This window comes from Leptinotarsa decemlineata, unplaced genomic scaffold (assembly GCF_025532065.1).
Source record: "Leptinotarsa decemlineata unplaced genomic scaffold, Ldec_3_MD MMD2_P_RNA_scaffold_2, whole genome shotgun sequence".
NCBI classification, from domain to species: Eukaryota; Metazoa; Arthropoda; class Insecta; order Coleoptera; family Chrysomelidae; genus Leptinotarsa; species Leptinotarsa decemlineata.
Genome location: NW_027412529.1, coordinates 24,934,023 through 24,948,847, shown reverse-complemented (window position 1 = coordinate 24,948,847; position 14,825 = coordinate 24,934,023). Strand labels below are relative to the sequence as shown.

At 38.2% G+C, this 14,825-nt stretch overlaps 2 protein-coding genes across 2 annotated transcripts; both read left to right on the top strand.

The window, feature by feature from the left end:
• The first annotated feature begins 758 nt into the window (after positions 1-758).
• Positions 759-4,311, top strand: LOC141487302 (uncharacterized). Its single transcript, XM_074186227.1, has 2 exons — positions 759-965; positions 1,027-4,311. Exons 1-2 carry the CDS (start codon positions 797-799, stop codon positions 4,305-4,307), a joined length of 3,450 nt encoding a protein of 1,149 aa, XP_074042328.1. The 5' UTR covers positions 759-796; the 3' UTR covers positions 4,308-4,311.
• Positions 4,312-4,462: 151 nt separating this feature from the next.
• Positions 4,463-6,017, top strand: LOC141487305 (uncharacterized). The gene is made up of 2 exons (XM_074186233.1): positions 4,463-4,604; positions 4,667-6,017. Exon 2 carries the CDS (start codon positions 4,671-4,673, stop codon positions 5,808-5,810), a length of 1,140 nt encoding a protein of 379 aa, XP_074042334.1. The 5' UTR covers positions 4,463-4,604; positions 4,667-4,670; the 3' UTR covers positions 5,811-6,017.
• The last annotated feature ends 8,808 nt before the right edge of the window (positions 6,018-14,825 follow it).

Sequence of the window (14,825 nt, the reverse complement as noted above, 5' to 3'; positions counted from 1 at the left end):
CGTGACCTCGATGTTAAACCTTGAAAGATGTCACATCATATGATCTTCATTTTATCCATTATATCTGCAATACATGACTCTGAACTTGTGCTTTACCTTCAAGATCAACCTTGAGCTATGTGTATGCTATATAACTTCGAACATGAAATTTGAACTTGAGAATTCAAGCTATTCCTAATATGTGACCTTGAGGTTCAACCTTGGAGAGCATCTTACGACCTTGATATATATGCATGTCATATAACCTTGAACATGTAGTGGTGGGGGGGGGAAATACTTTTAACGGGAGTGCGATGTGAATGTTTCACTCAGTTCGCATTCTCCTCCTAATCTTGTGGTTCATATAATTTCATACAAAATGTATATGTGCAACGAATGTGGGAAAAATTTCACACGCAGTGACAACCTGCGTCGTCATCAGCGCGATTCATGTACGTTGATGAATTATGGAGGACCATCAACTGAGAATGATGGAGAAGCATCAACTCCGAAGAGGATGAGGTTAAACCCCCCAGCACCTCCGGTAATGCAGACATGCCAGTGCTGCAATTTGACAATTTTAAGTGATCAGATGAATGTACATCGTAGAACTTTGCACCATAGAACGAATGCATGTGTGCATTATGGGGAAGGTGTTAAAATTGTAGGCACAGCGTTCAAGTGTAGAATTGTGAGCTATAGGGTGGATAGTCAAAATCACCATATGGATTACAACACATTCTTCAATGAATTGAAGCAGAAAGTGTTGAAATTACTGGAAGAAGTGTTGGTCATTCATAAAATTGTGAAAGTGAATATGGAGGTGTTTGGGCGCTACAATCTACAAACTAAAGAGTACTGTGATGTTAAAGCATTCAATAGTTCCAATCAAGTTATTGATCAATCGAATGATTTGAATGTGGTATATAACAATTTTGCTGATAGTTTGACTGCCCAAGCGATGGAATTTCAACATCGAGATTCAGGTATGTGATCTATTCTAAACATCATCAATTGAGTGTGTCGAAAAATAATCTCTGTTTTCAGGTTGGACAATTGAGAAAATTTTGTATTTGGAGGTGAATGTTAATAAGTTTAGCCCCCTTGGTGGATCTTCTTACATCAAACTTCCCAAATTCATCGAGTCCAAGAAAAGTGTGGTGAATGTTGTGAATCAGGACCATTACTGCTTTGCATGGGCTGTGACTTCAGCTTTATATCCTGCCAGTGCGAGAGTGTGTGAACTTTCGTCATACCCGCACTTTTCAACCGTATTGAATGTAGCAGGTATGGAATTTCCAGTTAAGTTGAAAGATATCCCTAAATTTGAGGTTATGAATAATTGCTCTATCAATGTTTATGGGTTGGAGAACACTTTCAAAAATGGCAAAATCGAATATGAAGTTGTAGGCCCATTACATTATTCAAAATCTAGGCTTAACAGTCACGTGAATCTATTGAATATCACAGACGAATCTGGTAATAGTCATTATTGTTGGATAAAGGATTTATCGAGACTAGTGTCATCCCAAATATCTGCACACCACCACAAAAAATATTTTTGTGATGGTTGTTTATTGTACTTTAGTGATGAGCGGGCTTTATTGCGACACCAGTTAAATGATTGTAATCACATATCAACAACAACACCGAACACTAATTTAAGAATTGACAAATTTGGTAAATGTGTACCTGAAAATATTTTGAAATTTGAAAATTTCGAAAAACAATTGAAAGTTCCATTCGTTGTGTATGCTGATTTTGAATCTATTTTGAAACCAGTGCACACAAATGAACCAAATCCTGCACACTCTTTCACAAATAAAACTTATCTTCATGAACCATATGCTTTCTCATATATCATAAAGTGTTCTTTCGATGATTCAATCTCCAAATTTGTATTATACAGAGGTGCTGATGCAGCTAAAGTATTTGTTTCAAACTTGGAGGCTGACGTAACCAATATTTATCACAAATATTTGAAAAATGTGGTTCCGATGAGTCCTTTGACTGCTGAGGAAGAGCATGACTTCAATATTGCCACCACATGTGGGATATGTGGAAATAAATTTGAAGAGGGTGATATTAAAGTACGTGATCATTGCCATCTAACGGGGAAAAAAAGAAATGGAGCTACTCATTCCATTTGTAATCTCAATTTCAAATTGCCCGAATTCATTCCAATCATTTTCCATAATCTCAGCGGGTATGACTGCCACTTATTCATAAAGGAGTTATGTACCGATAAAAATAAAGTTGATGTCATCGCTCAAACTAAAGAGAAATATGTTTCTTTCACGAAACATCTATTCATGGAAAATACATTGTATCGAAATGGTCAAATAAAAAAAAAATATTTGAAATTGAGATTTGTGGACAGCTTCAAATTTTTGGCTGCATCTCTACAAGAGTTGGGTGATAATTTGGATGAAAAACATTTTGTTGAAACTAAAAAATATTTTCCAGAAAATGATAAATTTCAGCTAATGAGGCAGAAAGGTGTTTTTCCTTATAACTTTATCGATTGTCTGGATAAATTGAATTATTCAAGTATACCATCGAAGTTGGACTTTTATGATAAACTGAATGAGAAGCATATTTCTGATGAGGATTATGATAGAGTGAAACAGGTATGGGGCATGTTCAATTGTCGGGATTTAGGTGAATATTCTGACATTTACTTGAAATCTGATGTTCTGTTGTTGTGTGATATTTTTGAAAATTTCAGAAATATGAGTTTGGGTACATACAAATTGGATCCTGCTCATTATTTCACATCTCCAGGTCTATCTTGGGATGCTATGTTGAAGTTTACAGGGGTCGAGTTAGAATTACTAACTGATATCGATATGGTGCATTTTTTCCAAAATGGTATACGTGGCGGTGTTAGCCAATGTTCGGAAAGGAAGCATATTGCAAATAATCAATTTCTTCCGAATTATAATCCCAACGAACCTTCATCCTTCATAATGTATTTGGATGCAACCAATCTATATGGCCATAGTATGTGTCAATCACTACCTGTTGACGGATTCACTTGGTTGACCGCCGATGAAATAAGTCAGCTAGATATCAATAGCATCCCAGATGATGGCTGTCAAGGATACATTCTTGAAGTAGATGTGCACTATCCTATAGAATTGCACGATTTACATTCAGATTTGCCATTTTTGGTGGAGAGCATTATACCACCTGGTTCAAAGTCTAAAATACCCAAACTCATACCGAATTTGAATGATAAAAAAAAATATATTGTTCACTATAGAAATTTGAAACAGGCGGTTCGTAATGGTTTGATGGTGATGAGAACTCATAGAATTCTCAGATTCAATCAATCACCATGGTTGAAGAAATATATTGATTTGAATACAACCCTAAGAAATAATGCCAAGAATAAGTTTGAGAAGAACTATTTCAAACTAAACGTGAATTCCATATATGGTAAAACAATGGAGAATGTTAATAATAGAAGAGACATTCGCATTGTTACACATTGGGAATCTATAAGAAGAGGTATGGGTGCCAACGCTCTTATAGCTCGTCCCAATTTCAAAACATTATCTATATTTTCGGAAGACTTTGTCGCCATTCATATGGGTAGAGTTAAGGTTTGCTACAATAAACCATTATATCTGGGATTTTGCATATTGGATATGTCGAAAACTGTTATCTACGACTTTTTCTATGACGTCATCAAAAAGCATTACGGATCTCAAGCTTCTCTTCTATATACCGATACGGATTCTTTGATATTGAAAATAATGACTGATAATTTCTATGATTTCATGAGTGAGAACATTGATAAATTTGACACTTCCAACTATGTGATGAATAATAAATTCAGTGTGCCAGTAACGAAATCGATACTTGGAAAGATGAAGGATGAACTCCCGAGTGATCCCATCATTAGTTTCCACGGCACAGGTGCCAAAGCTTATCACGTTCAAAGTGTATCAGATGAAATAAAGAAGGCAAAAGGTATCAAAAAATCCGTTATAAGAAATCAAATATCAGTTGATGATTACATAAAGATTGTTGAAACAGGTGGTACAATATTGCGAAAGATGAATATATTTCGAAGTGATTTACATGAAGTATATACATTGATGTGCAATAAAGTTGCTCTATCACATAAGGATGATAAAAGGTTCATAATACCTAATACCACCAAGACATTACCTTGGGGACATAACGACATTGAGTTTTATCAAACATGCCCCAATCAGAATTTCAGAATTTTTTTGGAAGTGTTGAAAGATGAAAGCAATGTCGGCAATGGAAAATTAGATCTACTCATTAAATTATTGGAAGAGCAATTGACTAATTGAATATTAAATATATATATATACCCATTTTTTTAATGTTCAACAATAATTGGAAAATTCATACCAATTGAATATAGTTAATGAATGTTATCGTTCTCTCCCACTTCACCCCCACCACAACCCCCACACAGTGCACAACTGATGGTGGGGTTGTAGAGAGGGAAGTGGGTGGAGCTTATCCTTTTAAAATGCGAGAGGAGGCCAGAGTAAATCATTCGCTTGCAGTAGTCCTTCGAGTGAACTTACCTCCAGTGCCCAGTCGAGCCAACCTGCTTCCAGTGGAAATTTTTTCGATTCAATGTAAGTTCATAATTTCAATAACTATATATATATTGTATTGACTTATATTTTATTTTTTTCAGAAGCATGTCTTTCTTACGAGCTGCCCTGATGGATGGAACCATTCGTACTGAAGCCCAAGAGAGGGAGATCATGCGCAGGAAGGGGTTAATGGCTGGAACCCCGCTATCTGAAGCCCAGCTAGATGAAGCCATGCGCAGGAGGGTGGTTGTCCATCAGGACGTGGTGATCCAGCCACCTAGGACCCAGATGGCAACGATGGCTCCGACGACGACGACGACTTCCAATGTCAAGTCCCTCTTTCGTGATTTCAACCCAGACCAGGAAGTGGAATCAATGATGGACCTATCCATCGAGGCGGTACCGACGTCTCAGAGTTTGGAAGGGTTGTTGGAGACGTTGAATCCAAACTTGGAGGAACCACTGCCAGATCTTCTGGATCTATCGGATGTGGAAGATGTGATGTTGGCACAGCTACCTGGTGTGTTATCCCAGATCGACTCCGAGGATGAGTTTGAAAACCCGAAGAAGCGGATACGGGCCAACAACAAGGTGGTGAAGTCTGAAGAGCGGATTTCCAAGAAGACGAAACCACCATCCGCGAAGTCGAAGTCGAAGCCATCAATCCGGAGGAAGGGCGATAAACTGAGCGTCTTCAGGAAAAGGTGTGAAAGGAACACGGCCATTAGAGCTTGGCCGGAAGCAACCCGTTCTTCGGAAATATCTAAAGCTGGACCATCCTCCCTTGTAGCACCCGTCCACCAGGTGCAAGTGGTTGTAGACGTCCATCGGGAAGCTAGTCCGTCTCCTTTACATCAGGATGGGAGATCAACCTCACCAGCCCTTCCTGAGGAAAACATTTCTTCGCCCACACGAGAGGTCGCTGCGGAAGTTCATCTGTCACAGAGCACATGTGAGGACCGGAAAGTTGTTGATTCTTTCTCATACATGCGATCTGTGATGGATGAATTGAGCAAGAAGCGACAGCGTCGAGGTGAGTGCGATTCCCGCCGCCGAGCCATGAGTGCAAAAATTGAAGGCATTCAGGCTCAGAAGCGGGAATTAGATAAGCAGCTGTCTCGCATTGAAGCGGATCTTCGCAAAGAAGATCAACTTGAAGGCGAGCTAGTGGCTTACATTGAGAAGTACGAGCCTCGGGTGCGGCGATGGAAGGACATGATTGCCGGCTTACCGATGGATTTGTAAATATATGTATATATGTAGTGCATGTTAATTTTAAGATATATTTAAGTTGTTTATAAAATATTTTTTGCATGTTAATTTTAAGGTTGTAATTTTTTTCATGATAAAATTAAATAAAAAATAAACAAGGAATTGAAAGGAGTGCATATACTTTGGTTGTTGCACACAGAATACTGCGAGGTTGGGGCAGTATTTATTCCTTTAATCTAGTCATGTTCTAGCCATATTTAGCATGTAGAAATTAACCACAGAAATAGTACAATCTATGTTAGTATTTATTTGCAATATGAGTTAGTGCAAAATAAGATCTAGGAGAAATAAACTTTGTATGGTAAAACTAATGAGTTTGATTAATAATAAAGAAGCTGAAAACCTTGCCCCATCCCTCAGCATCATTCAATTCGAATGTGACGTTTCCATATATAAATAATGAAAGAAATTATTCATTAGAGTAGTTCAACAAATAGACGTTACATCATTAGTCATTAGCTCACACAAGTTGCGACTTCTGATGGTTGTCGTTTATAAGGGTGTGGCAGCTGGCTAATGAAAAAAAACAGGAAAGAATAGATGAATAATGGAAGTAACTATCATTTAGTGTGTTCGAATAAGTAGATGTGAATATAAATGATTGCATACAGTTGGTTAGGTTAGGTCAGTTCAGGTGAAATTTTTCTCCTGAGCGGATTGCAAAAAGAACCAATTGATGATGATCCATAGAGAAAATAGTGTATTTTATTTCATATATATGTGATGTTTTACTTAATATATACATGTGATGTACGATATCTGGGAATAAACTACATATTCTCAACTCCTAAGGTATTGTTAACTGTGCGGTTGACCCGCAGGGTCAAAAAATTTTTCGACCCGCGAATTAAATTAATTCGCGGCCGCGAATTAAAATTATCCGCGGATAAAGTCGCGGATCCGCGGCCGCGGCCGCGGATCCGCGGATAATCCGCCGATAAAACCGCGGGTCCGCGGCCTTGGCCGCGGACCCGCGGTTTTATCGGCGGGCTATCCGCGGATCCGTGGCCGTGACCGCAAATTCGCGAATCCGCAGAATAATTTCAACGGCGATCGCGAATTAATTCAATTGGCGGGTCGAAAAATTTTCTAAGCGGAGCGGAGCGAAGCGGAGCGAAGCGGAGCGAAGCTGACCACATCTGTTTTTCATTTTCATCCCTCATATTATGATTCATTTAACAAATACTTCTACTCCCTCCATCACCCCCTCCATCACCCCCTCCACTCTCCCTCCTTCTACAAATCATATATAAAAGGTTGCATTCTCAATAACTCATAGACTTGTTCACTCATCATGAATCGAGTAACTCCAATTGTGCAGGAAGCTGATTCCTCAAGTGAGCCTCATGTCGATTCTCCCGAGAGTTCGTCCTATGGAGATATCCAAGTGCAAGATATCACTTCAACGTGTCCGGACGACTTCGATGGGTATTCAGATACCACCATTGATTTGAATGAGGAACGACGTTATTTCGAATATGAAGCTGATGAGTATGGCCAATTTGATGACCCAATGGATCCAGATGCCGACTTTGGGGTGATGAACGAGTTTTTTCTGATAGTTCGGGAAGAATCACCCAGCCCCGACATTATGGAGCCGTATTTGGATGATCAAGTCGGAGAACAAAATCAATTCGATGACCCCCTCGAGATACCCGACTCTCCGGATCCTGACATAATCATTATAGATGACGATTAAAATGGTTGGGTTAGGTTAGTTTTCTCGGAGTGCACATAATCTGGTTGGTGCACACGGAATACTGCGTGGTTTGGGGCAGTGTTCAACCTAACCCAATATTTTTTTTAAAGCTAATTACCCATATGTATCACTCATATCTGATAGAAAAAAAATAGAGAAGTCCAATACATTCAACGAATCATTGGAAGATATATTCGAAATCAACCAGTAACAGTTTGGATATCTAACCATACACTTCAGTTCATCCACTATTTGTGTCAATAATTTTTTTTTGAGAAGGATTTGATTTTTTCCATCAAAAGGTTTAGTGTTAAACAAAAAAAAACAACAACAATAAAAAATATATAATATTTATTAAAACAAATCATTGTGAGGGTACATGGTTACAAATTATGCAAACATCCAATCGACGAAAGTTCGTCAGTGGCCTGTCACAAGCTTCGCAAAAAGTTTGCGTCATCCCCATCATCGAAATAGTGTAATGGATATCAATATGTTGATACTCACCCCCATTATTATTTCGATGGGAATAAAACCTAAAACAGCACCAACATAACATGTAGATGGTATCATCAATGGTTCGTATACGAACATGAGAGTCCGTAACACAATATAAATCTAAATTATTTTCCACCGTATCACTGACATTCAACCAACGACTTCCTATAATGATGTTCCCATTGTCAGTCGCCGGGTCATCGTCGATACCCTCATCTACCATGGCTACACCGTCTTCTTCTACATCGATACCCTCATCTACCATGGCTACACCGTCTTCTTCTACGTCGATGTCATCTACGATGTCGATTATGTAATCCCCTCCTTCGACGATATCATCCTCTTCTTCAATAACGTCGATGGGAAGTTCATCCTCTTCATCAATAATGTCGTTGGGGGGAAGTTCATCATCTTCATCAGAAAACCGATTATTTTCGTCTTCGAGAGACAATCTCATCAAAACTTCATTGATTTTTTTAGCGTTCATTTTTTTTTATTTTTCGATAAGTTTCGTCAAAGGTACTACTAGCACTAGTGAATAGTAATTGGAGTTTAGAGTTGCGAGTCGATTTTTATATGTTTTTTTTCTTGTAGAGGTGGTAACCCCACCACTACACCACCCCTCCTCTTTTCACTCTATGTGTTCATAATAGGAAGAGAAGTTCATGAGAGTACATTTGAATTCATCAGTTGAATATTTCGACATCCAATAGTGAATACTAATATGCCTTTTCCAAAAGAGTGGGATTCAAAACCGAAAGTACGCGGTCATCCAATCAAAGTCAATCAAGTTATAATGTGTAGTAATTGTCAAGGTTATTGGCTTGAAGCATATATTAATCCATGTACCGGTCTGTGTCGTAGATGTGTATTGAAAAATCCAACCCAAGTTCCGAGTCCAATTAAAGTTTCGAAGGCGACAAATAATTCAACTCCAGAAGTATGCCCCCACCATCAGTGCTGCAAATGTTCCATAGGAATCGTGTGTGACAATATGGGAATTTATAGAAATATTTGTGTGAACTGTGCAGCAAATTGTGAGTTACTACTTCAACGTTGTCTACGTTGTGATAACTATAAAGTAGATTGTTGGAACAATTTATGTACCGTATGCAGAAGTGGATTGATATTATGTGAAAATGTTGGTGATTTCTATCCCGATGAGAACATTCACTTCCGGGATTGTTGGTGTTTGAACAGTGAAGATCAGGTGAAAAGACGAGAAATATATGGTAACGCTATTCGGACATATATTCCATTGGTTACAGTGCCACCCATCACAGCTAATGTCAATATTCAATACATGTGAAATTATATGTTGAATAAATAAATTGCTTTAATATTCAATAATAAAAATTCAATTTCATCATATTGTCTTTATTTTTCCATTTACTACAATAATATTTCAATTAAACTAATGAACTTTCATCGATCCAAGAGTTATGATCTCCAGAGAATCCCAACCACTTCACAAATAGGCGACGTCCTTTCCTTTTCAAAACTCGCTCAACCAAATATGTATTGGGATCTCTCGCTTTATTCAATTCCATTTTATAAAAGCAACCTTTTATCGGATCTCCATTCACATCTTCTAGCTCATAAGTTATAGGCTCTGTACTATTAATTTTCACAACTTTAAAAAGTTCAGTAGTGAAATTTGCTGTATAACCTTTGGCGAATGCATTTTTAAACTTACTGATTCGCACCATATCTCCAATTTTGAATTCTTTTTTTTCACGTTTTCCATGCTGCTTCTTTGATCTTGCATAAACTGTCATTTTTGTGGATGGTTTTACGTCTACGGGCTTCATACCAATGGTACGATGAACTTTGTTGTTATATTGACTGGTAATTTTAGGAAGAATATTCAACCAACTGTAATGGCCTTGAAGTGAAAATTGTCTATAAAGCCAACTTTTCAACGTCCTGATGACTCTTTCCGCAATTGCAGCCTTTTTTGTGCTGAATGTTGAGTAATGATTAATACGGTGCTCTCTCATTAGCGATGAAAATTTTGAATTATAAAACTCGGTACCGTGATCAGATTGTAAGTTCCTTGGGACATGCTTCGCATCTTTCAACACACTCGCCATAGCTGCAGTAACTGAATCAGCTGTTTTATTTCTCAGTGGTCTTGACCATACATACTTTGAATAACAGTTGATAACTATGAGGATGTACCTATAACCATTATTTTCTTTAGCATATGGTTGCATTTCCATCAGATCCATCTGCCACAAGTCATAAAATCCCTTTATTATTGTCTTTCGACGGGGAAAATTTCGACGCGCCGGCTTATGTATTTCCTTCACAACCTGCCATTTTGCATCACTCATATTACTACTATATGACTTCTTCGAAGTGATGAAGTCGAGAATTCAGTTCGCTACTGTTCACGTGCAGGTTTAACAACTGACTGTTCAACTTCAATAACTCGCTCAGTAAAAGTATCAACCAACTCGGTTACAACACCAATTCGCTTTTCCATATTAGTCAATCGATCAGCTAATGCTGAAGTGATGAGTGCATTTTTGTCAATGATGATTCGCAGTTCGGTATTTTTTGAATCAATGTTTTTTTTGACGTATCGTAGCGCTGGCGCAATGAATTCTTCGAAATAGTTCAGGGTTGATTCCTTGGTTTCTTTAATATGATTATCAACGTATCTTTTAGTTACAGAGTCTTCACCGTCTACAGGTTCACCAATATTCTGCAATCGCTTATTCTGAATGTCATAATCACCATGTGGTGTAAGAATGAATCCAACACCCGATCTTCCAACAAGTGGTTTACCAACACCACCCCTTCTACGCCCAAATTTATCAATTGTGGTATGCATAGTTAGATCATCTGTGAGTAACTGAGTCAGCTTCATACATTGTGTTCATTATATTACGCTCAATAGACTAATCCTTCTTCACGTAATTCCTCAATTATGGCCAATATTTCATTATCGTGCCCGGTATGTCCAGCCATTCGTGAACTCCAAAGCAATTGAAGGCGATCAACCAATTCTTCGAGTTTATTCCAATAAACATAATCTATATGCTTATTTCTGATATATTTTTTTTGAGTGGGTATTTTGATTATACCGGTACCTTCTCTACTGGGATTCTGCAGTGGGTTTCCATTAGATAATAGTGGTACGATTATTTCTCGATATTTCTTCCAATTATTTGATAGTAGACCCTGTTTTCTTTCATTGTATTTATATGCTGCCTTCGTTAATTTGAGTATATCACCATAAGTGGTCATATCGGAAGAGGGGATATTTCCCGATGGTACTTTCATGAATATCAATTTATATAGTTTTGGGGTACCCTGATAAGTGGCAATAGTTTTACCATTTTTCTTGAACACAATTTTCTCATCGATGAACTCCACATCAGCTACACCCATTTGTAAATTTCCCGTTTCAGTGTTCATGTGTACTCCAAAGACGGTATCGTATGAGGGATTTCCTGATATTAACTTTTGTATGTGCTTTTGTACCTCATCACCATTATCAAGCACATTAGATGATTCTAAATCTGAAGTTGTCGATGAAGAAGCTTGAAGATCCTTCGAAAAAGCCTCTTCAAATTTCGTTTTTAGCTCACTTTTAATTATATTTTTGGCGGTGAGTGGTGTAGCACTCTTTGTTGTCTGCATTACCTGATTTATTTGAGATGCTCCTCCAGTATTGGCAGATATTGCTTTCAAAGGTGTTATTATTGGCTCATAGATTCTTTCGAGTGCTGATTGATCACCTAAGCGACTATTCTTGATATAATTGAATTTCTTCCGAACGGCATCTGTTGCTTCAATTAACTTTCTTTTCAAACACATTTCATCATCATTTTTTCCCTCCATAATGTATTCACTTCAAGAATGTGTACAATGAAGCGTCGTCCACACTATCTAGCACTCGAATGATTCAATTGTTTCAAGAACGTCAAGGATATATGAAAGCATCAAATCCTTTTCGATAACGTCCATCTTGCACTTCTTGATCCTTATCAATTACTAAAAATCCATATTTATCCACCCAACATCTCGCACACATATCTTTAAATTGCTTGTATGTCACATCTGGTGACACGTGGTCAGAAAAAATATGATTGAGATTCATATCATCTTGTTTGAACAGCACAATAAAATTTGCATTATCTCGAATCAATTGTTTCGGGACTCGTGAATATGTTTGGGCTAGATAGAAGCAATCCACATTTTTATGACGACCCATACTGAAATATGATCGTATAACATCCTGTTTCTCACACATCACATCATCGAAAATGAATATTGAATCGGTTCTGGCATCTGAAGGCTCTACTATTTCAGCTGCATTATTGGTGAAAGTGTAAAATCCCAACCCTTCAATTGGAGCTAATACTTCACGTAAATACTCATATTTGGGTTGATAAAGGGACTTTGAATAAAGATAAACATTTGCAAATCGTAATCCTAGAGGGTGAGTCAGTAGAGAAATCATAACATTTGTCTTGCCGCAATTGGAAGGTCCGATAATCAGACCGCGAATGGATAGTGGAAGTAAGGATCCATGACGCTGTTTCACACCGCTTTCCGATCCACCACCCACTTTTTCATCGAAATTATCGATGGAAAATTGGAGCTTCTGCTTCAGTATGCGCATTGTATGACAGTTGGAGACTATATAAGCAGGTCTCCATATCGATTCCTTTATTTAAATGGGGGTTATGAGCCGATGTAGATCTCCTGAGTGGCATTCAAATAAAGCTGGTAGGGGATTGGTCAATTCCCTCATCAATAATCTACCTTTCGAATTACACTTACCTGGCTATCAGTATTGCGGCCCTGGCACCAAATTGCAGAAAAGATTGGCGAGAGGTGATCCGGGTGTCAATCAACTGGATTCTGAATGTCGAAAACACGATATTGCATATTCACAAAATCCTAACAATCTTTCAGCTAGACACAGAGCAGATCAGGAGCTTGCAGAAAGTGCTTGGAATCGATTCAAGGCAAAAGACGCATCTATTGGAGAGAAAGGAGCCGCTTGGCTGATTACGAATATAATGAAGGGGAAACGGCGATTTGGTATGGGTTGCGAGTCACCATCCAAACAGTCACGGATACAGAAAAAAAAAGGTCCTACCAAGAAAAAAAAATCAAAAAAACTATTGAAAGACTCTAAGGTGATAGCTTTTGGTTCTGGAATCGTTAAGAAAGTGCGTGATGTTCTACACAAAGCGGGCGGAAGTGAATTTGTTGTCAAAAATGCTAAAAGAGCAGCTGAAATTGCACTGAAAGCAGCACGCAAATATACGCGGGCTGCGGGTGGGAAAAAGAAAATTCGCACACCGCGAATCATACCAATTCCTAAAATTGGTGGAATACTACCACTCATTCCAATTTTTGCTGGTTTATCGGCGCTAGGTAGTTTAGCCGGTGCTACAGCTGGCATAACAAAAGCAGTACAAGCAGCGAAAGCGAGTAGGGAGCAATTGAGTGAGGCAAATCGACATAATAAAAACATGGAGGCAATCGCTCTAGGTAAACGAGGAAGCGGTATCTACTTGAAGCCTTACCGTAAAGGATTAGGGGTCTATTTGAAACCTCAAATTTCAAAAAACTCATAGATTTGCTACCTCAAAGAGCTCTCTCCAACATCGACCTCAACTATCATGCTGAGAAAATGATGATTCCATATTTTCGGGGGGTATATATGCGTGACGATTTGCCAAAATCGGGACCACTCCGATATGAATCTGCCATAGTAAATTTGGATAGTCGACATGGTCAAGGGACACATTGGGTAGCATACAGAAAATGTGACACTTCAGTGAAATATTTTGATAGTTTCGGTGATTTACCCCCTCCAAAAGAATTGATTCACTATTTTTATAGGGGTTCAAATCCTATCAATATTATCACATATAACTATGAGCGTAAACAACAATTCAACACAGTATGGTGTGGTCATTTGTGTTTGGAATTTCTACAGAGCAAGACATGGAGATAACACCAGCGCAGGATAGGGAAAGTATCAAGAGGATGAGTCATTCATTGATCGCATATTCCAGAGTACGCACTTTACGAAAAATGAGTAAAGAACAACTCGCTGATATGCCGAAAGAGGTGTTGATTGGGTGTGCATCGCATGAAATTGCATCTGTATGGGATAAGTTACCACAAAATCTACAAAATGATATTGATGTCTTGAAGTATCAGTACTGCGAAGACCATCAGAATAATTTCAGCGGTAGCAGCAATAATTCCGATGTGAATGATGGACCACCTACAAGAAAAATTTTCTGTTGTTATTGTAAAGTGAATGATGTGAATGTAGTCACACATAATGGGATGGATCATCTGGACAGACCACCTAAAAAACGACGATTACTCCACAATTTCTGCTGTCAGCAATAAAAAGACATGAGTCAATGAAAATTCATCAGTCATGTCACGCACGTTTTCATTGTCGGGGCACTCTAGCGAGTTGAGCGCCAACTTCTACCCACCCATCGAATTGGATAGTGGCGCTAATTATGGTCTGGGCTTACACGGTTTCTATTCCTACAACTCCATATTCAATGTGGATGTGAAAAATAATGTTATCGCCTATTCTAAAGAAGCTAACTCACCTCCTATCATTATAAAAATTCCACCTGGAGCATATGAAATTGATGAAATCAATAAGGTGATTCAAAAATTCATCAAATCCAAAGAAATGCAATTGGAGAATGGAGCTGAGGAGAATATCGATGGAGTATTTCTCCTACACGCAAACAACAACACTCTGAAATGTGAAATGAGGTCGAAATATT

Bases quoted from the DNA above. Each gene is read 5' to 3' on its own strand.
- LOC141487302 (XM_074186227.1), top strand. From the start codon at position 797: ATGGAGGTGTTTGGGCGCTACAATCTACAAACTAAAGAGTACTGTGAT. The intron at 966-1,026 runs GTATGTGATCTA...CTCTGTTTTCAG, and splicing joins ATTTCAACATCGAGATTCAG to GTTGGACAATTGAGAAAATT.
- LOC141487305 (XM_074186233.1), top strand. From the start codon at position 4,671: ATGTCTTTCTTACGAGCTGCCCTGATGGATGGAACCATTCGTACTGAA.